At 37.7% G+C, this 27,272-nt stretch overlaps 1 protein-coding gene across 2 annotated transcripts in view; it reads left to right on the top strand.

Moving 5' to 3' along the window:
- Positions 1 to 26,132, top strand: part of SRPK1 (SRSF protein kinase 1) — an 80,758-nt gene extending 54,626 nt beyond the window's left edge. For both annotated transcript variants that reach the window (XM_059076355.2, XM_059076354.2), the window contains 10 exons: positions 1,229 to 1,335; positions 2,326 to 2,491; positions 3,809 to 3,834; positions 4,269 to 4,482; positions 4,841 to 5,260; positions 6,004 to 6,104; positions 12,587 to 12,694; positions 17,194 to 17,263; positions 21,811 to 21,903; positions 23,642 to 26,132. In XM_059076355.2, coding sequence (XP_058932338.1) covers positions 1,229 to 1,335; positions 2,326 to 2,491; positions 3,809 to 3,834; positions 4,269 to 4,482; positions 4,841 to 5,260; positions 6,004 to 6,104; positions 12,587 to 12,694; positions 17,194 to 17,263; positions 21,811 to 21,903; positions 23,642 to 23,826 — 1,490 coding nt within the window. In that variant the 3' untranslated portion in view covers positions 23,827 to 26,132. The remainder of the gene's footprint in view (positions 1 to 1,228; positions 1,336 to 2,325; positions 2,492 to 3,808; positions 3,835 to 4,268; positions 4,483 to 4,840; positions 5,261 to 6,003; positions 6,105 to 12,586; positions 12,695 to 17,193; positions 17,264 to 21,810; positions 21,904 to 23,641) is intronic.
- The last annotated feature ends 1,140 nt before the right edge of the window (positions 26,133 to 27,272 follow it).

Here is a 27,272-nt window from a genome sequence, read left to right as displayed (position 1 = left end):
CTATTGGCACAGCAAGGTATTCCAGGTTTTCCCTGGATTTGGCCATTTCTTTAAGGAGTCCAGGTTTTCCTTTAGTGGAGAATCTTATTTAAAACAAAAGTCTGAGCACTAGATCATTATTACATATGTATGTCTTGACTTTCCAATTTATGTAGAAGCTTCTAGAGGTCGAAAATACCAACATCTTCTGACTAAAATCCCTGCAGTGCCCTAGCCCTGGCACTACTAGGCCCAAAGAGTATTCCTGTTGTGAGGCGTGATTAGGGTGTTCATACATAAGAGAACACATGGTGGCAGTAGAATCAAGATTAGTTTTGTTAAGTAAAGAGCATAAAGCAGGTCAGTTTCCTATTTTTTTTTAAAATGTTGACATTTACATTTTTTAGCTCGTTTTGGTACATTGTCTTCTTTCGCTAAAGCCAAATTTATTTTTCCTTGCTTTGATACTATGAGAGTAGGTGTTGTTACCCTGGACATTAGTTTTGACATCAGGGAAGAGACTAATCAACACCTTAAGCCTAGTGCTTTCACTAACTTTATGTATATGTTTCACTTTTATTTTTATCACTGAGTGTTTGTTTTGTTTTGTTTTGTTTGCAGTACGCGGGCCTCTCACTGTTGTGGCCTCTCCCTTTGCAGAGCACAGGCTCCGGGCGCGCAGGCTCAGCGGCCATGGATCACGGGCCCAGCCGCTCCGCAGCATGTGGGATCTTCCCAGACCTGGGCACGAACCCGTGTACCCTGCATCGGCAGGCAGACTCTCAACCACTGTGCCACCAGGGAAGCCCCTCACTGAGTGTTTTAATGTGCATAATTTTATTAATAAACCAGCACCCCAAAGTTTTCCATATTTTGGGTATTTTCTGTGACTAAAGCATTAATTAACCTTTAGAATTTCAGAATATTGACAGCGGGCTTACCTGGTGGCACAGTGGTTGAGAGTCCACTTGCCGATGCAGGGGACACGGGTTTGTGCCCTGGTCCGGGAAGATCCCACATGCCGCGGAGCGGCTGGGCCCGTGCTCCACAACGGGAGAGGCCATAACAGTGAGAGGCCCGTGTAACACACACACAAAAAAATATTGACAGCTAGATTTTATTTTTTAGTCAAGCTCTATAACTCTTTATACTGAAAGAATACAATAATAATTTCATTAAGGTGGAACACAGCTTGTCTTGCCCCCTTCCTTCTCTTCTGTCTCCCTTTTCCTCCTTAACAAACTCCTAGATATCTGCATGGTGTTTGAAGTTTTGGGGCATCATCTGCTCAAGTGGATCATCAAGTCCAATTATCAAGGGCTTCCTTTGCCTTGTGTCAAAAAAATTATTCAGCAAGTATGTATCTTAATATTGTCTATGTGGTGGGGTTATTTTTAAGGTTATACTCCATTTATAGTTATTATAAAATATTGGCTATATTCCTTGTGTTGTGCAGTATATCCTTGTAGTTTATTTATTTTATACATAATAGTTTGTATGTGGTAATTTTTTTAGATTCTTAAAGTGTCAGGAGTTTCCTATTTCCAATAGAATTTTTATGTTTAAAACTAGGTTTTTTTAATTGCTGAAATTATTTATTCAGCCCCTAGGTTTTATTGTGTTTATTCTGTTTTTAAATGTTTTAGCGTAACCATTTTCCCCCAGGTTCATCTTCTGTAATAATTATTAGATGGGGAGCTGAGTGTAATGCCTGATTTTAGAAATTTGGAGCCCTTATCCAGAAGTTCTGGTTGCAAAAATTGATTATATATTAATAGAAAATTATCAAATTATTACCATCTCTTTATATAACATTATTCATGAGCATTTTCTCATATTCTAAATAGCTTTCAATATATAGTGAAGAAGTTTGTCATCAGGAAAGTGGTAATACTTCAGAGGGCAAACAGTTTGTTTAGATAATGTGTTTTGTTGGACAGAGCTCCAAACTGGGAAGCAAGAGACCTCAGTTCTTCATCAACAAGGAAATTTGAATTTAAAGATACCTAAATCTCTTTTATGACCTACATTTCAGTAGTTAAAGGACAATGTCAGCCGTTTATTCTTCGTCTCTATAATGTATCAATAAATATCTCCAAATAGAATTAGCTTTGTAAAACTTGGAAGAACTTTTTATTGTAAATAAACTCTTGCCTTTGTTCATAGTTTACAATTAATCTTTCTAGGGAAGTTTCTTGTGCTTTAAAAATAATGCTTTCTTCTCTGTAGAAAACTACCATATCATTTTTATTTTTTATTTTTTCAAAATGTTGTATTGTGATTTTTTCCTTCTCCAGAAAGAATTGTGTTTTGTGTTTGCAAGTCTACTGCTCTATTCCCGTTCAGGTGTTACAGGGTCTGGATTATTTACACACCAAGTGCCGTATCATCCACACTGACATTAAACCAGAAAACATCTTGTTGTCAGTGAATGAACAGTACATCCGGAGGCTGGCTGCAGAAGCAACAGAATGGCAGCGATCTGGAGCTCCTCCACCTTCTGGATCTGCAGGTATATTTTCTTTGGGGACTTTCACTTTCATTAGAAGTTAAGAGAAGTTCTTGTTTTTCTTCTATTACCTGACAGTTAAGTAAAAGTAAAGCACCACTAATTCATTTAACAGTAAGATACAATAAGTACTTACATAAGAAATAGTTCCAGCCTTCAAAAGGCTTTTTATACTCAGTATTATTCCCATAGGGGAAGAAGACTGTGCCTTTTAGGTCCAGATAAGTTGTGTATTATAAAAGCTGATTCATGTTGTTGTTAAAATGTTTTCTGTTGTGATTTGATGGTCTTTTTTGATGTTCATACGTGCTCACCTATGTGAATCCGTGATCCCTGTGCCAGGGGCAAGATAACATTGTTAGTAAGAGCTTGGGTTTAAGCAAGTGGACATACCTATTTTGAATCCTTGCTTCATTCATTGAATGACCTTGGGCACACGACCTGACTTCTTTTTTCTCATGCAGGAGTTACTGGGATTAAATTTCATGTTAAAGCAGTTAGTAGTATGCCACACAATATTATGTGTTAGATAAATGGTGGCTACTATGATTATGATGATTTTTTCCGTTTGTGGTACAGATTTTAATTATATTTGAGGAACTCTCTTGGTCCTCACGTTGAAATATCAATTATCCAGAGACTTCCTTTGAAAAAGAAGACCTACGAAGGGGGCAAGGGGCTGTTGTTCAATTGGCATAGAGTTTCATTTTTGCACAATGAAAAAATTCTAGAAATGTTACACAATTATGTTAACACTACTGAACTGTATGCTTAAGGATGGTTAAGAGGGAAATTTTATATTACAAGTTTCTTACCACAATTAAAAAAAAAATTTTTTTTTAAAGGAAGACTGAAGATTCTACCTCCCACCTAAGCTAAACTAATATCCATAACATGCTATGTAATAAATTACTGTAGCTTTTGATGCCACTCTCCTTTTAAAACTGACAAGTGTCACAGGGAAGAATTAGTCCTGGGTGGGGATGAGAGGGTTGTTGCCTATCCTTTCTTGTTTTAAGCAGTACATGAGAATGAGTTTTTAGCAGCATTAATGATGTAAATCAGAAAGGAGGACTTGGTTCTTTGCATATATTGATGCTATCTGGAGAAGAATTTATTTAAATTTAAGTTTGTTGACTTTTGTATTCATTGTTTGTTCTTTTTAAAAAAATAATGTTGCTTCTACCAAAATTGCTTAAAAACAGTAGCTCTCTCTACAATATAAACTGTACAAGAAAGACTTTTCATTCTGGTAGGGTGTCTTAGTTTATATTGCCTGCTGAATGCCAGGATTCTCACTTGGTTTTCTTTTCTTTTCAGTCAGTACTGCACCCCAGCCTAAACCAGTAAGTATAAGGTGTTTCTATATTTAATTCTGATCTATGGGCAATGGGCAGAGATTCTTCTGTTATGGATCACAGTTTATTTAGAGTTTGGAAACCAAAAAAAAAAAAAAAAATACTCCTGCACTTCTTTAATTTTCTCCAATAAATTCCTGTGCACCTTCAGCAGGTTTGTACTGGTGAGGTTTCCATAAATTTGAGCATGAGAGTGGACCAGCCCCACAGACTGTTCAGAGGACCAAGATTTGTCGTTAAATTTGTTTTAATTTGGTTTCTTAAGATTATCTGCATTTTTTTAAAATTAATGAAAAGCTTAAGTGCTATGTTAGGACAAGAGTGGAATTTAATTAGGAAGTAATTAAAATTAACATTTCTCTCCAACTGGGGATAATGGATTAGCCACCTGAAGGCTTTATCTGTTTGTAATCTCCGCCCAGGCTGACAAAATGTCAAAGAATAAGAAGAAGAAATTGAAGAAGAAGCAGAAGCGCCAGGCAGAATTACTAGAGAAGCGAATGCAGGAAATTGAGGAAATGGAGAAAGAGTCGGGCCCTGGGCAAAAAAGACCAAACAAGCAAGAAGAATCAGAGAGTCCTGTTGAAAGACCCTTGAAAGAGAACCCACCTAATAAAATGACCCAAGAAAAACTTGGTATAAATAGAGCATCACAAAAATTACTTTATAGCAAACTTTAACATTAATTTATCATTGTTTTATAATATAGTGGTTTCATGCATATACAGCATCTCTGGGGGTGTCGTTATACAGTAAGAATACAGAATTTATCATAAATGTTAGGTTTTCTCAGGAAATGCAACATAGACCTCATTTAGCAATTGGGTAAGAATAAGAATATCTTTGTCCTTTCATAAATAGATTTTAGATGTGCAGTCATGTTTTTATGTCACCCTGTATAAGTTCTAGAAAACGTTTTAATCTTGTAGAGAGATTTTTTTTGTTCTTTCACACATACGCATACATGTACATCCTTTTTGTCTTTGTTCCTTAGAAGAGTCAAGTGCCATTCACCAGGATCAGACACTTACGGAACATGGTGTAGAGGGTGGTGCAGCAGAAATAAATTGCAATGGAGTAATTGAAGTCGTTAATTATACTGAGAACAATAATAAAGAAACATTGAGGCTTAAAGAGGATCTACATAATGCTAATGACTGTGATGTCCAAAATTTGAAGCAGGAACCTAGTTTTCTAAGTTCCCCAAATGGAGACAGCAGCACATCTCAAGAAACAGACTCCTGTACACCTGTAACCTCTGAGGTGTCAGATACCATGATGTGCCAGTCTTCATCAAATGTAGACCGGTCATTCAGTGAACAGGACATTAGCCAACTTCAAGAAAGCATTCGAGCAGAGATACCCTGTGAAGATGAGCAAGAGCAAGAACATAATGGACCACTAGACAACAAAGGTACTTTCCCCAGTGCTCCTTCCCTGCATAACATGTTCATGAATTTCTAATAAGTCAGACAGACAAAGACAGATAATGTATGTTATCACTCATCTGTGGAACCTAAAAAATAAAACAGGTGAATTCAGCAAAACAGAAACAGACTCACAGGTATAGAGAACGATAGGTGGTGACCAGTGTGGAGAGGGAGGAGGGGAAAGGTGGGGTGGGAGTAGGGGATTGAGAGGAACAAGCTACCATATATAATAAAATAGATAGCCTACAGGGATATATTGTACAGCACAGGGAAATATAGCATTACTTTGTGGTGACTTTAAATGGAGTATAATCTATAAAAATGCTGAGTTGCTATGTTTTATACCTGAAACTAGTATGTTGTAAATCAGTTATACAATTTTTTAAAATTCACCACATAGAAAAAATTTTTTTATGAATTTCTAAACTAAAAGTACCATTGTTGTTATAAATATAGCTTTACAGCAGGTGTCCAAGTTACCTTCAATGTGTAGCTCAATTTGATTTTTATTGGTTAAACAGTGAGTATACAGCATTTTACTTGTTGCTGTGAAGGCAGAGGTTTTAATTCTGGGAAGTCAAGGTGTTGCTTTACTTGGTTTATTTTAGAAAATTTATTGTAGGTTGCCAGTTGGGGACCTGGGTGAATTACTTCATAGAGTTTCATTAACCTTTGGATATTTCTGTGTTCATTGAACAGTCTTATTGATGAAACCTGTTGTCTATAGGAAAATCCACTGCTGGAAATTTTCTTGTTAATCCCCTTGAGCCAAAAAATGCAGAAAAGCTCCAGGTGAAGATTGCTGATCTTGGAAATGCCTGTTGGGTGGTAAGTTAAACTTGTCTCTGTCTTTTTAAGTGACTGGGGATAAATGAGAACTTGGACTTAGTTGTGCTAAAAGAAGAAAACATATGCAGTTCTGTACCCAAATTGCCAGTTAACATTTCAGTGAACTTTTTAAAACTTTTTCTTTTAACCATTTACATCAGTAGAGAGAATGGCATGATCCTGCCCCTATTCCAGGTACCTGTCACCCAGATTCAGTAATGTCAGCTCCTGGCTGGTTTTGTTTTATCTATATCCTCATTGACTTTCATACTCTCAATGCCCACGTTCATACTTTCCCCCTGTTTTTAAAATCAGCATCTAACTTATTAATTGTAACCTTTTAATTCATTTAATATATTTCGAACACTTTTGTCAACCAGAAATTTACATCAAATTCAGTTGGTTATGTGATATTTGCCAGTATACTATAACCTTTACATAACTCTTGACAGTTCTTTGTAATGAACATCTTTGCTCATGAGTCTTTTGAAGTTGACCTTAGGACATGTCCTAGACATGAAATTACTAAGTCAGAAGTTGGGTACTTTTTTTAAAGGAGGTTTTTGAAGTATAGTGTCATATTAATACTGTTGTTTACCTAGTTAAGAATGCTTTTTTTGTGTGTTATTTTTAATGAATATCTTTTAAAAATCTACAATAGACTGATTTGCACATAAATGATACTATTCAAAGAGCTATATGCTTTGTAAACAGGGATGTTGGAGACTGTTGAGGCAAAAAAATCCACTTTAATAGGTCTTAGGTTTACTTTTGTACTTCAAATTCCCTATTCCACATAACATCCTATATCTAGTGGTTCATAACCTAGAAGGATCTCACTTTCAATATCGATTCTAGAATATTGTGATAACTTTGTGGAAAAAATGAAGTCAGTGCTTAGCAATGACTGATAGAAATGTAGAAAAGCTTTTCAAGGAATTAGAATTATTTCACCACGCCACCAGACAGGCCAGGCCACCATATATTTTCACCTGGATTAGCCTCCTCACTTCTCTCTTCTGTTGTCCTTCCCTCTTACTGACTGTTCACAACATAGCTCTCAGAGTGATCCTTTTAAATGCAAGTTGCGTCAGATATTCTTAAAACCTTGCGATGGCTTCCTTCAGAATGAGTGCCAAAGTCCCTACCATGGCCCACACACCACCAAGCAAAAAACACTTACTATTTCTTCTGTCTGGAATTCTCTTCCCAAGATAATGTGTATAATTCACTCCTTCATTTTCTTCAAGGTCCTATTGAGATGTCATCTTAACCAGGGAGATCTTCCCCTGAACACCTAACATACTGTAATTAGCAGATCACCACTGTTTACACCCATTTTCTTTTTCTTCCTCTCCTCCCTCAATTTTTTTTCTCCACAGCACTTAACCCAATATGATACTAGATATTAGTTTGTTTAATATCCCTCTCGCTATAATGTATGTCCCATCACAGCAGAGATCTTTTTCATTCACTGCTATATCTATGGTACTTAGAACAGTGCCTGATACGTAGGAGGTGCTCATTAAATATTTAAGTAAAACAATTATAGAGGAAAATATTGACTGTAACAAATATCACATGGTATAAACTTCAAATGTTTGTCAGTTTTCTGCTCACATCATGTTTCAAGCTCCTTTGCCTTTGTGTTTGGAACACCTTCCTTCATGCCTGCGTTATGCATTTGGCATACCCTGCTTTATTTGGGTGCAGTCTTTCCTGTCATTTTTACTACAACGGAATTAATCTCTCTCTCTTCAGCTATTATGTACATTTTTTAATGTGTCTCTATGCTAAAGTGACTTTACATTCTTCTCATCCATTTATTCATTCAGCAAATATATGGGCACATATTCTGACCTGGGCACTAGGACAGTGGTGAACTGGACATGGGTGCCTTGTCCTGCTGGATCCTGGTCTGATCTCACATCTTGTTGGTCTCTTAAGCACAGCAGCGTGTGGTATTCGGTAATGGAATTTTACGTGATTTTCAAAGAGTTTGATTTTTTAAAATATTATACTTTTGCTCATCAGTTATACACATGCATATATAGTTTAGGGACACTTACATAGATTTTGATTCAAAAATCTGTCCCCCCCTCCCTTTGCCAATTTGTCACTTCCCACGTGAGGATATTTACCTTCGTGTTGCTAATAAATAACCTGGGTATATTGCTTCCAATTCTTTTTTTCAGTTTTAGGTATTTCTGCCTCCTGGAAAGTAGGACTTATCTACCACTACGACCATCCCCTATCTTGTCAATTTAATATGACTTGGCTAAATGATTCCATGTTTACATTATTAGGACTCTAATGCTGTCTTCAGCTGAGCTAAGCATATATTGTAGTATGGTTCCTTTTCCCTTTCTGCCTAACACTGTGTTTCATTTGCTTAGTCGTCTTTGTATTACTTATCACTTAATTCCACCCCACACTTTGATCCAGTGCTATGATTACACTTTAATACACATGGATACCTTGGGTATTGTTTCAACTTTTTCTTCTTAAAGAGCTCTCTCCTGGAACCTGTGCTCTGCTAATCTGTGTTCATCTCTTGGGTTGCCCTGTAGACTTGCTGCATTACTGCCATTTGGGATTTCCTTTCATAATCATCCTGGAGATTATTTTTATATCCCGTTTCCTGTCTCTCTGATCTTCTTTCTTGGTTTACTCCATCACGGTTTTTGTTTGTTTTTGTTTGTTTGTTTGTTTTAACATCTTTATTGGAGTATAATAGCTTTACAATGGTGTATTAGTTTCTGCTTTATATCAAAGTGAATCAGCTATACCTATACATATATCACCATATCTCCTCCCTCTTGCATCTCCCTCCCACCCTCCCTATTTTGTTTGTTTGAAGTATATACAACTTTTAGTAGCTTCCTCAGAAAGGGTGTGTGTGATTGAGGGAGTGGGCATCCTTGTATGTCTAATAATGTCTTTATTCTGTTTTTACACTCAGTTGGCTGCATGTAAAATTCTAGGTTGAAAATTGTTTTCCCTCAGAATGTTTGTCATTGCTCCATTGTTTTCTAGTTTCCCGTCTTATTGCTGCTAAAAGGCCAAAGTCATTCTGATTCTTGGACCTTTGTATGAAGCCTTTTCCCCTGTGAAAGTCTGCAGGATCATTTCACAGCGATGTGCCTCATGAGGTCTGTTTTCATCGATTAGCTAAGGGACCCAGTGTGCACTTTCAATAGTGAAACTCTGGTTCTTTGGTTTTGATTCTTTCTTGATTTTTTTTCTTTTTTTAAAATTCTCTAGCTCTGAAATCTCATTATTCAAATGTTAGATTTATGCAGGTTCTCTCGTTTTCTTACCTTTCTCTTCTATTTTCTAGTATTTTTCTTTTTGCTTATCTTCTGGGAGATTTCTCAGCTTGCTCTTTTAAGCCTTATTTTTTCTTATTTCTCCTATTACATCCTTACTTTCCAAGAGTTCTTTGGTTCCCTGATTATCTCTGAGAAGATATTGATTATTTTTTCATTTTTGACATTTTCTTTTCTTTTTAATATTCATTTATCAACCTGTAATTCACAAGTGTCAGATTTTTTTGTCTGCATTGGGTCTTCATTGCTGCATGTGGGCTTTCTCTAGTTGCGGTGAGCAGGGGCTACTCTTTGTTGCGGTGCAGTGGCTTCTCGTTGCAGAGCACAGGCTCTAGGCATGTGGGCTTCAGTAGTTGCAGCACATGGGCTCAGTAGTTGTGGCGCACAGGCTCAGTAGTTGTGGCACACAGGCTTAGTTGCTCCACGGCATGTGGGATCTTCCCGGACCAGGGATCGAACCCATGTCGCCTGCATTGGCAAGTGGATTCTTAACCACTGCGCCACCAGGGAAGTCCTTTTCTTCTTTACGTAGTATCTCTTGCCTTCTTTGTTCAGGATCATTAAACAAAAAACTGACCATATGAATGGAGTGCCAGAAAGCTGTTTGGAAGCTTTGTGCCTGGATGGGTGTTGTTGACTGTCATTCACTATAAAATGATTTATCTGAGCTATTTCATTTCATCCTCAGATGTCAGGGTCTTGGATTGGTCATAATTCCAGCAGAAAACTTACAGTCTTCCTCAGATCTCTTACCCGGGGAGTTAATGCCTGGCTGCTAGTGTTTTGGAAACTGAGTTAAGCAAGGAAACTGGGGTTCAACATGCAATTACATATAGTCACTTAATTTCCCTGTTTTCAGAATAGTACTCTCCCCTCAACCATGCCGAGCATCCTCCAGAAACTGTTTTATACCCACTCCAGAGAAAACCTCTAAGTGTTTGTCAGGCCAGAGAAAGGCTGTTATACTGCATCATACCCTGTGTTCTGGAGCTCTGTTTTTTTAAAAGATATTCTAAAGCAGTATTCCTTTGTTGAATCCCACCCTCCCTGCTACTTCCAGAGATACCTGATACCACCGAATCCTGAGCCTTGGGAGGACTACTGTGGAATACCTCACACTGCTTCTCCGGTTTCACCAGTGGCTTATTACTTAGCTTTCTTGGATCAATTAAGACATTTGCCAGTGATCTCTCTGCTTTCCAACTTCTAAATAGTATTGCTCTGACTTTTTTGCCTTCTCTGTCTTTGTCAGTTTATGCTTTAAAAATTAACACTGGATTCACTACAAAAGTGGAGTTTCAGGAGTGAGTGGATGTGTATGTTTCCAACCCACCTTCTTCACTTTTGCTGATTCTTGACTTCATTTATCATTTACAGTGTATTTGTAAGGCAGTAGTGAGGCATGATGAGTAAAGACAACTCCCTTGAACAGCATGTTCATTTTTCTAACTGTATCACCTGTAGTACATTTCCATTTCAAACTCAGTATCTGAACCCATTGTTTTCCTGTAAAACCACTTCCCTCTCTAAGTCTCTCCATCCGTGTTTTTGTCGACAGCCTCTACCACAAAGTTCTTTTTGACTCTTCCTCCTGTCTCCCACTTGAATTTAATTTTTAAATTGTGCTCATTCTTTCTGTGAATGTCCTTGGTTTTAACTCTTCCTTCTCCTGTTTCCACAGCTATTGTTCAGATGTTCATTACTAACCCTAAATCTGGCCACAAACCAGAAGATTACTGGAATGGTGTTCTCAGAGGTCTTATCAGTCTTCTTACAGTACACTGTCCTGTTTACTAATGTGCAGTGGTGTTCTCTTGTCTGCCAAATGAAATCGAAACTCTTCAGCCTAGCAGTTATCTATGTTTGGCTTTAGCAAATGTCTTTCTGTGCCTTTATTTATGATGTTCCCTCCACCTGAAGTACTTTTTGCTCTTTTGCAGCCTTAGTCCAGTACCCTGTGGAGCTCTGGTCAATGCTGGTTTCCTACCTGAAGCTTTCTCTGCCTAATTTCTCCTGTTCCCAAATGCTGTTCCTTTTTTTTTTTTTCTTTTTAATTTTAATAGGATTAGAAAATCATCTTTCACACTACATGTTTTAATATTATCTGAATTTTGTTTCCTGTGTATGACTCATTTGAAGCTTTTTTTCTGTATTATTTTTTATTATGGAAAATTTCAAACCTATACAAAAGTAGAGAGTAGAATGAACTCCCCAGCCATTATACTAGTGTCACCCAGCAATTATCAACTCATTGCCTGTTTTTCACCTATATCCCCACCCTGCCACCCACTCCAGATCATTTTGAAGTATATCCCAGGCATCTTATTTTCATTTGTAAATATGGCTTTCTAAAAAATGATTTTTTAGGTAACCATGACACCATTGTTACACCTAAAAAGGTTGACAGTTCACTAATATCAAATATTCAGTTAGTTTTGCCAGTTATCTCATAAACATTCTTCTAATTTTGTTTGTTTAGAACAAGATCCAAATAAAATCCATGAATGCCAGACTGGGTACTGTGTCTCTTAAGTTGCTTTTATATAGAAGTTTTCCCTTTCTTTCCCGTACATGTGTTAAAGAAAGGTTTTGCTGATTGCATCCCCATGGTGCTTAACATGGTCTCTGTTTCCCCAAGATTCGTGTTTGATATTTTTGGAGGAGTGAGGGAGGCAAAAGAGAATGAGGACAAGAAGTCTTTATAGGTGGTGTTTATAAGGTTCTTAAAACTTGAAACTTACGTCTTTTATTTTTCTGTAATGAGCACACAGCAAGAAGAGTTTGAACCTAAATTTGTATCATTTATTTGTTGAAATGCAAGTTATTAATTTTAGACAAATGAACAAGTTAATTTTTGTTTTGGGTAATAGTTTTCCATTTCTTAAAAAGTGATTGTTATTCCCTAACCTATGAATCTATATTAAGTTCAGACTCATGTTTAGAGAAATAATTTGGAGTAGACAGCATATAAAGAAAACTGCTGTTTGCAGCTAATAACATCTAAATGATACTTAAGAAATTAGCCACATGGGAACTTTGGTTTGGGGAAAGCTTCTGTGAACTTATTTTAATCTCCATTATTAAGCAGTCATGACTTGTTACTTTTTAGAATAAAGGAATTTGTAAATACTGTTTCTTTCTTCATTTACTCAGCACAAACATTTCACTGAAGATATTCAAACAAGGCAGTATCGCTCCTTGGAAGTTCTGATAGGATCTGGCTATAATACCCCTGCTGACATTTGGAGCACAGCGTGCATGGTAATGTTTTTCCCATTGACTTTAACTTGTTATGTGGTAATTTGCTAATTTCAGTAGACCAGCGGATTAATGAACAGAAAAGGATTTTTTTTCTGACTCATCACTGCCACTCTGAATCCCATGTCTGGAGAGGTCTGAGTTTAAAAGCTTAGTTACAAACATCGACATTCCGTTCAGTTCCTGCCAAATTCCTGTTAGGTGAAGGAACCAAATGTTTCCTACTACAGATTGGGGTTGCGGGGCGGCTAAAAACAACTGCTCAGACGCGGTGCTGCTTTTGATGAGGAGAGGTTACCCTTATCCTTGCCCTCTCAGCTCTAATCTGTTTTCAGATGAGGGAAAACTCTGGAAACTGCTTCATTCTGTACAGTTTAGCAGTCACTCAGCCGTCTTTGCACCTCACAAGATATGAAGCTCAGTCATCCATGGATTCATAAGTTGCTGCTTTGTTCTTGTCAGGCAACTACTCAAGTAGTCAGACTTAGTTGATATTAAATGACTTCCCACAGATAGCCTCATGTTGGAACATATTATATTGTTTCCTGAAGTGGAGTGTACTCTTCAATTTGTAATTGTGGATTTACTTTTTTCTCTTCCACTCATAAATACTGGCAGGAACCATGTCTATAATGTATAGCTGAGTGTCTGGTGCAGGGCCTAGGACATTTTGAGTGGGTGAAATGCACTGCTAATGCTAACTTCTCAGAGTTATCACAGACTTCACAGATTAAAGGCATAGTTTTCCACAAGACTACCCTCACTTCAGACACCAGCTGCAAGCCCTGGGGTCCACAGGCCACCTGTACCTCCTGACCATCTGGCTACAAATTGGGAGTTTCCATTGTCCTTTCAGATTCAGTAGTTTGCTAGAATGACTCACACAACTCAGGGAAGTGCTAAAATATTACAGTTTTGATATAAAGGTTACAAATCAGGACCAGCCAAATGAAGACATGCATACACTGAGGTCTGAGAGGGTACCAAAGGTGAAGCTTCTGTGTCCTTAGGACACATCAGTTTCCTGGCATGTCAGTGTGTATCACCAACCGGGGAGGTTCACCCAAGCTTTAGGTGCCCAAAGTTTTTACTGGGATTTCGTTACTCGGGCATGATTTATTGGATCATTGCTCATGAGGTTGAACTCAGTCTCCAGCCCCCTTCCCTTCCCGAGAGGTTGGGGGGTCAGTTTTGACAACACTCAACCCAAAGCCTCAACCCTCTAATTGTACAATTGGTCTTGTCCAACTTGGCGGCATATCCAGCCCCCCTCTTGAAACTGTGTCTAAGGGCCCACTATGAGTCACCTCCTCAGTATAAACTTAAATGTGGTCCGAAGGGGCCCACCATGAATAATAAAAGGCGCGTTTATCACTTGGAAAGCCCAAGAGTTGAGAGGCTTCCTCCCGGGAAACAGGAACAAGATCAGACAAATTCTTTAGTATACAATAGTACTTAATAAATATTTGTGGAACATCAAATGAGTGAACTAAATCAGAAACATATTAAACTGTCATTTCAATTAACATTTAGTATTTACAGTCAACTTTGGGGAAAACTTAAAAGAGAAAGGACAGACCAGAAGCCCCAACCTGTTTCTTTGACACCCACATTCCTGAAAACCTTTGACTTCCAAAGATAATAAAGTTTAAACCATGTTGTTAATATGGCATGACCTTCTAAATTATTTTGTTATGGCATGTCTGTGGTCTTTTAAGGGGGAGGGCTGTCTAAATTGAAGATGATTTGGTATTGTGTGCACAAGATGAAAGAACATTGGAAGAAAATCTTCTTTCTTGCCATACTTTAAAGCTTTGTGTTGAGGAATTTGATTTGGATTGAGTTGGTAGAGGAAAAAATTCATAGAGATGCTGCCATACAAAATACAGCTAGTTTGTAGGTGGCATCTGATTTATTATGATGTGGTTCTTATTAGTGGGTTAATTGAGGGCAGTAGGTCCTGCTTGCTATGTAACATAGTATGTACAGTGTCAGGCTTAAGAAGGCAAAAAGGCAAAAAAGATGAAAGGGGGGTGGATTAACCTTGGCCCCTCTTTGGACCAGCTCACGTGCAGGAATTTTCTTGACCAAAGGAGGGAAAGCACTTACCTGACTTGAGACAATATCATGAAAACTAGAGCCCCATTTGTTCCCCCAAATTTCTCTCATTTTGCTAATAGATGTAGAAAAAGTGCTTTAAATTTCACCATATTCAGAGAATAAAAATAAATTTTGGAATATCAGAAGTGCCTGGAGAGGTGGATCATCCTTCATCTAGTACAATTAATTGATGGCAAGACTGGGACCCTTTCTGAGGTAAAAAGGCAAGTTGTGAGATTGCCTACCACTTCCATGATTGAGACTACAAAGTTAGAAGGACAGTTATAAGAAGGGAATGCTCTGTGAAGAACATTAAGAATTAATAAAGAATAGATGTTTTAAAATTCTCCAAACGTTCTATGGATTTTGACAAATTTGTAATGACATGTATCTACTATTATAGTATCATACAGCATAGTTTCACTGCCCTAAGAATCCTCTGTACTCTGCCTCTTCATCCATCTGCACCCCCTGCCAACCCCTGGCCAGCACTGATGTTTTTATTGTCTCTATAGTTTTGCCTTTTCCAGAATGTCACAGTTGGAATCATACAGTATAATTCAGGTTAGCTTTTTTTCACTTTATAATATCATTTATGGTTCTTCCATGTCTTTTCATGACTTGATAGCTCATTCCTTTTTGTCACTGAATAATATTCCATTATCTGGATGTAACAGCACACTGAATTTATTATACCTTCCCTGATTTTGCCTCTGTCTGTTAGCATGACCCTGACTGATGTAATAGGCCCTTTGGTCAGTGTGAGACAAGCACAGGAGTGGGCACCAGGAGCTGTGGATTCTAGGATGGACTTGGCCTTTCTGTTCTGGTCAGTTTTCTCATCTGTAAAGGAAAGATATTCAACTAGGTGTTTTGTAATCTAGAGTTTCTACTAGTTTTCATTTCTGATGTTGTGATCTTTCGGTTTGGTTTGGGTTTGTTACTGTTATTTATAAAATTGTAACTACTAGCAACTACCTTATGTTACAAAAATAAAGTTCTTTTAGAGAACTTTAGGTAACTAGTTATAAGTATCTAGGGGGGAAATTTTAGAATATTTTAAACTTTTAGAAAACTATCTATTTTTTTTTTTAGCTTTAATATCTTCACTGAATCCCCCACTATGAGATGGAAAAATTAAAGTACTGGTTTCAGAAGAGACTGACAAACTTTGATGAATAAGAATCACAAATTGTTTCTGTTCTGCTTTGAGACCGTAAACCTCAGGATAATTAGAGGGTGAAACAGGTATCTGTTCTATCAGTGTAGTTCAGTTTCATAACAAGCTGCTAGCATGTAAAACAGGCTATGCCCAGCAAGAAGCCACAGCATCTGACATTTTAGAGACAATCCTGAAACTTCTGCTTTTGTGGCCTTGCTCTGGGCAGTGGTACAGCCCAGGTTATACATTTTTTGAGAAAGAGTATTCTATTGTAACACTGGCAAATCACCAAGACCTAGACATGGGTCTGAATTGAGAATGTGCCCCAACTAAATCCACTCCACAGTTCTTGAGATTGTCTGGGCTACTTAGTACCATTGAGTCAACCAAAACTGACCCATGGCTAGCAGTTGACTTATAACTGTACTTTTTATATCAATAAGGTCCTTTTTAAAACTGCTGTTAAATTACTTGGTTTATTTTTAGTCAGTGAAAAATTAATATAACCTCATCACTCACATGCTGTCCTTCTGTACTGGTTGACACTTATTCCTCAGGAAATCACTTTTTCAATCCCTCTCAAACACTGTTTACAAGACGTTTTCTTGATATAGGGGACTGTGCCTTTTCCTGGTTGGTGAATGCTAACCTGCTTGTCAATATGAGTAGCTCCTGACTCCATTTATACTTAATCTTTTTCTGATTTTCTATAGACCTAGGAATTGGGAACTCTCTATCTGGGACAGTTTAGTAAGTGCTTTCCAAAGCAAAACTTTAAAAATGTACTTTTTACCAAGCACTGAAGAGTCATAGGTAGAAAAATGTCTGAATTTTTTTGGTTTTCATTTTAGATACAGAATCTTAATCTAGCCATGTGAAGTTATAAGTTATTCATGTTTATCTCATGAATAATTTAATAACTTAGAATCACCTTAGATATGCCCCTCTCTGAGCAAAAAGAGAAACTTAAGAGAGCTGAATTACCAATTGAAGGATTGGGGTGTACAGGGCTTGGAATAATCCACATATTGATATTAACTGAGTTTTTGCAGTTTTCCTGCTCCATTTTATTAAGGTACAGGTGTGAAAGGAAAGCTTTTTAGGAATAATCTTAGAGAATTTTTTAAATAATTTGCAGGTTTTCCAAGAAGAAAAAATTACTTTAAATTGAGCCAAATAGTAGTAAACTTCCCAGACGTCTTTTTTTTTATGCTTTCATAAGCTTTCCTCTTTTTCTTAGGCCTTTGAACTGGCCACAGGCGACTATTTATTTGAACCTCATTCAGGGGAAGAGTACACTCGAGATGAAGGTAAGTCCCCTCAACCAAGGATGTCTACACGGTGGCTCATGTAATTTGCTAGTACTGAAGAGCCTTAGTCTTCTAAGTGTGCTGAGTATATATAAGTCCCAGAAAAGATAGAAATATAAGATATTTTATATTAAGTATTAGGTATACTAGATATTTTATAATAGATATTAAAGAATTCTATATAACGATTAGAGAAAAGGCCACAATTGGTTAAACTAAAACTTGTATTGGGTTGGCCAAAAAGTGCCTTCAGTCTTTAAATAAGAATAAAAGACACATTTTTCATTTTCACCAAGAACTTTATTGAACAACATACTCACCCTTTTGTTCCACTACCTTCTGCCATTTTTCAGGCAACTTCATAATTCCATTTTCCCAAAACTTTTATCTTTTTGAGCAAAGAACTGTTCCAGGTGTCTTCCAGGGTTTTGAAATTTTTTCCATTAGGAGAGTTTTGTAAAGATTGAAATAAATGGAAATCTGAAGGTGCAATGTCTGGTGAATACAGCAGTTGAATCAGAACTTCCCAGCCAAGCTGTAACGTTTTTTGCCTGGTCATCAAAGAAACATGCGGTCTTGCGTTACCTTGATGGAAGATTATACATTTTCCATTGACTAATTCTGGACGCTTTTCGTCGAGTGCTGCTTTCAGTTGGTCTAATTGGGAGCAGTACTTGTTGAAATTAATCGTTTGGTTTTCTGGAAGGAGCTCATAATACAGGACACCCTTTCAATCCCCCCATGTACACAACATCACCTTCTTTGGATGAAGACCAGCCTTTGGTGTGATTGGTGGTGGTTCATTTCACTTGCCCCACGATCTCTTCTGTTCCTCATTGTACAGTATCCACTTTTCATCACCCGTCACAATTTGTTTTAAAAACAGAACATTTTCATTACATTTAAGTAGAAAATCGCATGCAGAAATACTGTCAAGAAGGTTTTTTTTGCTTAACTTATGTGGAACCCCAAACATCAAGCGATTAACATAACCTAGTTGGTGCAAATGATTTTCAGCGCTTGATTGGGATATTTTGAGTATGTCAACTGTCTCCTGTGTGGTATAACGTTGATTGTTCTCAATGTTTCAATTGATCGTTATCAACTTCAACTGGTCTCCCTGACCGTGGAGCATCATCCAGCGAGAAATCTCCAACATGAAACTTCGCAAACCACTTTTGACACATTCAATCAGTCACAGTACCTTCTGCATACACTGCACAAATCTTTTTTTGCGTTTCAGTTGCATTTTTACCTTTCTTGAAATAATAAAGTGTAATATGCCAAAAATGTTGCTTTTTTTCACAAAAATTCACCAATTTTGATGTCTTTTTTTAAAATGCACACTGATAAGACAAGCTGTCACATACAGTCTAACAAAATTGTTTCAAATGAAGTTAAAGACAGCTAAGTGCTACTAGAGTCATCTTACGTAAAAACCTGAATGAACCTTTTGGCCAACCCAATATTTGCCAGGTTTCTTATAAAACATCTAGCCTTCCTGTGTAAATCAGTGATTCATTCTTTACCCAGTTTGGATCTACCTGTTCATTAACTTGTTGCCCAGTTATGCTTGCAACTTTATTTGGAAGTCAATTTTATCAGATACACACTACTTGAATGCAGAAAATATATCCTATTTGTCTATATAAATTGTACAACATTTAGCATTCTTTTTTCTCCTTTCTGAAAATTAAAGCTGTATTTTTCTTTTTAAATGATACTAACATTTAGAATTCCATTTTAAAACAAAATATTATTGATTTATATTTTGCAATACCAGTGGGAAAAGCCCAAGGTGTCAGATGCTCTGAGAGGCTGTGAAAGCAGACAACTAAATGTGTGATGATTTTTAAAAAATCATGATGGCATTCAAGTAACTAGATGAAATAATGTGAATAAAAATACTTTATTAAAGGAATGTTTTACCTTTATTATACAGTTTTGGCGCTTTTTTTTCAGGATTAATGGGGATTACTTTGAGAGAGCACTACCAGTGTACCCTCCCAATGTGAAAAATATGTCTTTTACTTTCTGTGCTTTCCTTGATTCTTTGGGAAATCAGGTTCTGTGCTTTATGGAACCAACAATGCTATTTCTCAAACTGGTCCCCTGGGATGTCAAAAGGCAATGTTCGTAAGGCCTGCTGATATTCCTAATAAGTACCGTTTGAAAAATGCTCTGCTAACTAATCACCATAGCCATATGCCTGTTTAAGTGGGTACAGTTTGGACATGTTTTCTGTATATAAGCCCCTTTTACTGTAATTACTACCTGTGTACACACTTGATTTTTCCCTGTTATCTGCTTGCTTTTTTCTGGGTTATAAGTTTGGGGCTGTAGACTTAACATTGTTTTAGAAATGCCCTATCATATCTGTTTGCAAGGGTAATTAACTTTTTTCTCTTTATTTCCCTGGATTCTCCATAAATAGTGTGTGGTACAGACTCATATAGTGGCTAGAATTACATTGTACAGGATCTTATGCTACCAAACCTGAAAATTGAAATGTATATGAAAAGACTCAAGTAAGGGAAAAGGGAGAACCAGTTACCGTAGATATTTATATCCTAATTTATTCCCTCCTATTCCAGCCCTTAGATAAAACCTCAGATTACTACTGTTTGGCCCATAGGAACAGGAAAAAGCAAACCCTATCCCCTGGCTGGTGTATCCATAATGTTACAAGTCGTGGTAAGACTGGGGCCTAAGTAGCATGTCCTCTTGTTATTAGGGACATTCCACAACCCTAAATCTTGGAATAATAGTTAATAATTTTGCCTGTCAGGTATATTAATCCTATGATTAATTGATAAGCCAGAGATAGGTTGCTGGAATTTAAAGTAATATAACAATTTTAAGGGAAAAATAATTCCTGGTAGGAAAAATATTAAAAGAACCAATACTTTACTTGGAAGTTTACAGTAAGACAAATTATAGTCTCACTTATAACTCATTTATACAAAGATACTTACTTACAGATCCTGCCTAAAATTGGCAGAACTTTTTTGGTAGCCAAATACTTGTGACCAAACCATAAATTCAGTAAAAACTGCCCAAAAGTTATAGTGAATTCATAAATATAAAGTTCTTTTAAAATGACACCACTGAGTCCTTTACATGAGAAATAGATAAGACCTGAAAGCTTCACAAATTCCCAGATAAGTGTATGTCTCTAGCATATGATTTTCCTCTAAGATACATTATTGGAAGCTTTAAGTGATTCCTTTTGACCTGCATTCTGTAACTACAGGCTTAAAGTCATTTTTAAAGCTGTTTTGTGGTTAGGAGATGTCACTTTTTAAAGCCTCTTCATATTTTAACTTTTTGTCACCTGCAGAAAAAGGTAGTAGACCTGTCTGTAGGTGTGGATGCTGGCTGATTCCAAGCTCGTCTCCTGGTGACAGACTGCCCACCTCCCTGGCCGTGCTCACAGTCCATATGCCTGCTGTGACAGTTATAAGATACTACATGACTTAAACATTTTAGTGGCCAAAGATAGTCAAGTAGCTATACTTTAAATGTTTGTGCTAATTTTTTCTTTAATAATGTGATTTATTAAATTAAAAAACAGACAAACAAAACAAAAAAACCTCTGGACTGGACATGATAAGATAGGGGTTTTTATTTGAGTTCTAGCTCTTACTGGCCTTGTGGCTTCAAGTAGGCCATTCTCCTTGAGGTTTCACTTTTCACCTTTAAAATGGGGTATTAATTTTTGGCCTGTTTTACAGGGTGATTGTGAAAACTCGATCGTATGTGAGTGCTTTGTCATGAACATTCTTAAAGTGATATTATTACTCTGTGAAGCCCAGAGCACTATTATAAATAAATGTCTGTCCTAGGATGTCTAAAGCATATTGCTACACTCTTTTAGCTTAGCTGAAAAACCCACCTGGACCTAGATATAGACAAAATAGAAATAAAATATTATAGATAAGCCTCCAAACTCCAGAATGGGACTTGCCAACTACTGTCAAGTGACCAACCACTGGAAATAATTCTTGGCCTTCCCAGTCTTCCCTTGAGTATCCTCGGTTTTATTTGTACTTACTTTTAAACAGCTAGTTCTTGAAAAAGCTATTCATAGAAAAACCTCTTTTACAGCTTGTCCTTGATCCTGTTCTTCTTACCCTTCTATTTTAGACCACATTGCGCACATTATAAAGCTGATAGGCAGAATTCCAAGACGCTTTGCCCTCAGTGGGAAATATTCACAGGACTTCTTCAATCGCAGAGGTAGTATTGTTAACATGAGTTTTCATCTAGGCCCCAGGGATGCAACTTCAGGAAGCAGAGCATTCACACCAAGATTGTTTTTAGTTATCACTCAAGTCCCACTGGAGTGGGTACCTGATTTTTAATGGTTTTCTGGATTCTCCATTAGATGGATAGAGTCCTCTTCTTCCCATTTAGGACAGAAAGCAAGCTGAAATGCTTTATAAAGAGGTGTGCATGCTACTCTTTCTGCCAATATCTAGAACTGCATTTGTTACCCCTGTTATGTATATCTTTTTTCCCCCTCTTGAAATGTTTGAAACATACAGATCACATTGCATTGATCATAGAACTTCTGGGGAAGGTGCCTCGCAAGCTCATTGTGGCAGGAAAATATTCCAAGGAATTTTTCACCAAAAAAGGTAAAATAAATGTGTTTGTTCCCAGATATTAAGGGGACAAAAGTGTTTAACAATGAAAAGGTAAGTACAGCTTGGGTATGTGTTCTCGACACCTACAGAAGGATGGGTCCTACCTTGAATGCTGAGCTGTGACTTAGCAGACCCTGGAGCTAGACTGCCTGGGTTCAGATCCCAGCTGCTCCACTACTTATGTGGCCTTTGATACAACCTCAGTTTGCTGCTTTATAAATGGAGATTACTTCATATTAAATTAGTTACTATGTGTATAGTAGCTGGCACATGGTTCATTACTCCTACTACAGGACTTCTGAAAAATGGGCAGATTTTGCTGAGGCAGTTCTATCAAAGGGCAAGTAGTTTCAGCTTTTTAAGGGCAGGACTACATCTCACCTTGTAGTCCGTGATACCTAACACAGTCACTTCAACACATCAGTCATGTGAATTAACTTTATACTTTCAATTGCATAAGTTATGTTATCACTTATTAGTGAAGAAAAAACAAGATAAAACTCTCACCTCAAATTTTTGCCTAGATAATATATGTTGGCATATTTAAATATGAATTTCTTATGCATTCTAAATATATTTAAAAGATTAAGTATGAAACCCTGACCTAGAAGGGACTAGTGAACTGTCTGGCCTTTTTTCCATGGTTCCATTTTTCCTCACAACCTCTATACTAGTGCTGAGAAAAATCATCTTTCTCAACATTTGACAGCAGGCATCTTCAGAAACATTTCTTAATGTTTCTCTTTGGGGCAGGAAAATGGTGAAGTGCTTCATAGGTTCTTCCTTGTGTGCAAAGTCAAATTAACGGCACATACCAAGTAGGTAAGTAGGCACTGACTGCCCACAGAGGAGACTTCAAATAAGTGTCATGTAAGAAAAAAAATTTAAAGCAGCAATTTACCTTAACAAGTCGCTGATCATTGACTGTCTTTTTTAAAAAACATATTTTCGGGCTTCCCTTGTGGCGCAATGGTTGAGAGTCCACCTGCCGACGCAGGGGATGCAGGTTCATGCCCCGGTCTGGGAAGATCCCACATGCTACAGAGCGGCTAGGCCTGTGAGCCATGGCTGCTGAGCCTGTGCGTCCAGAGCCTGTGCTCCGCAACGGGAGAGACCACAGCAGTGAGAGGCCCTCATACCGCAAAAAAACAAAGAAAAAAACATTGTTTCAAGGAGGCAAAAAGTAATGTTCCAGAATAGTACACAGTGTGATGCAGCTGTATCTGAAAGTTTATTTGTTCTTTTAGTTTTGTTACTTTTATAGTTTGACATATTTTAGCTCTTTGTTTTTTAATTACTGCCTTATTTCGAAGCAACATTTGCTAAACTATTGAGCCAAAAAAAAGAGTACAAGCAAATTATTCTTGGTATGTGGTGATAAATTGCCTCTGAACACCGTATGAGACCACGCTGAGTATATAGGCATTTAATATTCATTTTAGTGAATACCTAGTTCCTGATAGGTCTGCCCAATTTGATTGGGACAAAAAATCCTGGAATGGTGGAGAAAAAAATTAGTTTAAACTTTTAGGCCCTCGTGAAAAATGGAGACACTTCTTTCCAAGGAATGCATTAGAGAAGAGATGTGCTTTGTGAATGGAGGAGGATTAGATTCTGATAGCAAAATTTGATTCTTTATAGACTATCTGGATTAGTTCCTGGATTTTCACAAAAGGATCTTGTCACTTGTCAATGTTGGTCAGTTTCTTTTGTACTCTCTTTACCATAGGTGACCTGAAACACATCACGAAGCTGAAACCCTGGGGCCTTTTTGAGGTTCTAGTGGAGAAGTATGAGTGGTCTCAGGAAGAGGCAGCTGGTTTCACAGATTTCTTACTGCCCATGTTGGAGCTGATCCCCGAGAAGAGGGCCACTGCCGCTGATTGTCTCCGGCACCCTTGGCTCAACTCCTAAGCCCCAGCCCAGCACCGCAGCAGAGATCACACGCTGGCCCTCTGCCCCTCCCCTCCAAGCATTTCCCTCTTCCCTTTTCAGGGTGAAGCTCTTCCTTCAAGGGTTTCTAGGGTGTTTTTTGTTTTTTGTTGAATCCAACATGTTCATTTGGGTTTGCTTATGTGACCCTGTGGAGATCCCCCCACAGCCATTGGGCATCCTAGGTGAATTTGGCCTTGATTGGGCTCTGCCAAAGACTAATGGACTAAAATGTGAAACAGCCTCTCACCCCTGTACCCTTGTCTTTCCATTAGGACATCCTTTAAATTATAAGCATCCTTTTAAAAAGAGCTATGAAGATGTATGAGCTCATCCTTTTATTCACTGACTCTAAGAGTCAAATTTTCTAGTGCATATCCTATTGCCAGCATAAGGATGAGAAGGGGAAAGGGTATTACTTCTGTGTACAGCAGAGACATTAAACTTGCTGTATCCAGGCTGCATCATCATCCTGGATTGTTTCTGTTGTTTTCTATGTTCACATTTTTTTCTGCGACTTTTAAACTACTATCTTTTTAAATGAGCTGTATAAACACCAAATTTGGGTACCATTTTATCACTGTTCAAAGTACTGTCAAATTCCTTTCATCCTTTAATAACTCTAAGATCCTCGAATCTTCAGTCTGATTTTCGATGGAAACAAAAATGGAACCACTGACTAGTAATTTCTTCAGAACCACATATATTCTGCAAACTGTCCTTTCCTATGTCTCTTCTGTACCCTGCCAGCAGAGTTACTTTGATTGGCTGTTTGTTTTGTTTTTTGTTTTTGTTTCTTAATCCCTGGCTGGCACTTTACTCATTGCACTTGAGTTTATTGCCCCATAACTAAAGAATTCAGGATGACTCTAGAAAGGAAAACTGGATTTCAGAGATTTCCCATCTGAGAAGAAACTGTCCTAGAGTTCTCAGTTCTTTTACAAACAGTTTTATTTACAGCTTTTTCTTTACCTTGTCCAGAACTCAGCCTTGAAGCAGTTTTCCCCTACGGCTTTGCCTTTCTCATTTTCTCAGAGGCTTCAGGTCTTAAATGAAATCCCAGGAAACAAGAACCAAGGGGAGGGGGTGGGATGGCACTTTTTTCATTGTTGTTTATTTTGAGGGTTGTAGGGGTTTTTTTCTCTTTTTGTTTGGTTTAAGGTTAGCCATTCTCTGCTGCTATTTCTTTGTATAATGTAAGTTTTAAATTTTGAGATGATTGAAATGTACTTGAGGCTTTTTTTTTTTTTTTTTTTTTAATGAGAAAAGGCTTTGTGAATCTTATTTTAGGATGGGCCTCTCCTAGACTTGCCCTAGACATTACATATATTCCTCGGGTCATATTGAAAAGCAAAAGAGGGACAGGATTGGGGTCACAGCTGCTTGTTCTGCATGGACCAAGTGGGCCTTGGGGATTACAGCATTCTCCAGAAGCGGCTACAGGACTCTGATTTACAGAAAGCCACGGAGGTGCAACTTGAGGCTCTACTAGCAAAGCACCGATGAGACTGTTAGGTAGCCAACTTCCTATACAGGAGATTGGAATCTAGATTCTGTCATTTTTCTACCAACAAAGGCAAAGGAAAAAGTGGTGCAATTAAATGCAATCCATTTAACTTGTAAACATATTACCCTGAATAACTGGCCAGCCATTCATCGATCCTTGATGGATAGTTCTGAAATCAGACATGTTCCTATAGAAAGAATTTGAAGTGAGGCTCTGTTCTATGCACCTATCAAGAATAAAGAAAATAGATTGTATCAAACAACGGCAGGGAAAATCCTTCAGCAATTCTAATCCACTTTGGGTTTTCAGCGATACATACATCTAAAGCAATACCAGACTAGAACTGAATTCTTTTCTATGCTGTAAAATCACAATTGTGGAATTACAGGAATTCTGGTGATGACATTAAGGTGAACTAACCAAACACACACAAATAGAAGGCCCTGTTTTAACAACTGACATGAAGAGAAATTTTAATGAGAACCTGTAACTTTTTGGAAATGTTTTCCCACCAAACAAGGGCTTTTCCTCTATCACTTAAGGAGCCAGATGAATTAAAAGCCGTAGAAAGAGGCAGCTGTAGAATTTGATCTTCCAAGCACCCCATGTACCTTTCCTGAACTCAATCATAATATTGTCAAATTGCCAGGATCTCACTAAAGGATTTCTATTTGCTGTCAGTAAAAAATAAAATTCCAAACACATTTTTATTCTTTTTACTGGTTGCATTGTCTGTTTTCTTTGTAAATGCAGTACAATAAACAAATTATTTAATAACCTACATGTTTGCAGGAGATTTCTGTTTATTTGTTGCCCGAGTTGATCTGACGTAGCTTCAGAATGGAGGAAAGGATTAGTTGAGTTGCTTTTTGAATTTAAATATGCCATGAAACTGTATAACTTAAACACATGCCATTTGGGGGGGTTGTAGCTTTGCTTCTATCTTTAAATTGGGCGTGGGGTGGGATTTAACAAAGTACATTTTGGAAAATTCTAAGAAAATTGTCATTCCCTACATTTGATACCATTTTTGCAGTATTTGTGGGTGGCTTTTTTCCCCCATAGATCACAAAGTGCAAAATGTCAAAGTTTTGTGAACTCAAAGGCACTGGACTAATGACCACTATTATACACAGGTTTTCATATACTTGTCTCATTCACCCTTCAGTATAAATTCTTAGAAATAGAATGGCTGGGGCAGAGAGTAAGCACGTTTTTAAGGCTTTTAATAAATGTTCCCTAACTTACATGGAGAACAGTTGGACTGTTTTGCTATGACCAACAGTGTTTGAATGGGCCTATTGTAATCTCACTCATTTTATTCCTAATAGCCAGTTTGATCATCCAAAGGGGAATATCTTGTTTTAATTTGCATATTAGATGACTAGTGAAGTCAGAAGCTTGTTTCATGGGTTTTATTGGCCATTTGTAGTTTTTGGTTATTAGCCTACAATTTACCCAGCTTTCTTTTGGCATCCTTCCCTATTTGATGATTTGGTAACATTTTTGTCATTTTTCCATCACATTTTCCAGTTTTTAATTTGCCTTTCATTTTTATTTGTGGTATTTTGGGGCTGCATTGGGTCTTTGTTGCTGCACATGGGCATTTCTCTATTTGCTGTGTGCAGGCTTCTCATTGCGGTGGCTTCTCGTGGAACACGGGCTCTAGGTGCTCAGGCTCAGTAGTTGTGGCACGTGGGCCCTAGAGTGTGTGGGCTTAAGTAGTTGTGTGTGGGTTCTAGGGCGCATGGGCTTCAGTAGTTGTGGCACACAGGCTCAGTAGTTGTGGCACACAGGCTTAGTTGCTCCGTGGCATGTGGAATCTTCCTGGACCAGGGATCGAACCCGTGTCCCCTGCATTGGCAGGCAAACTCAACCACTGCACCACCAGGGAAGTCCCTATTTATGGTATTTTTAATGT

This window comes from Kogia breviceps, chromosome 10 (genome assembly GCF_026419965.1).
Source record: "Kogia breviceps isolate mKogBre1 chromosome 10, mKogBre1 haplotype 1, whole genome shotgun sequence".
Classification (NCBI taxonomy): domain Eukaryota; kingdom Metazoa; phylum Chordata; class Mammalia; order Artiodactyla; family Physeteridae; genus Kogia; species Kogia breviceps.
Note: the sequence above shows the minus strand (reverse complement) of the source record. Positions and strands in the feature narration are given on the sequence as shown.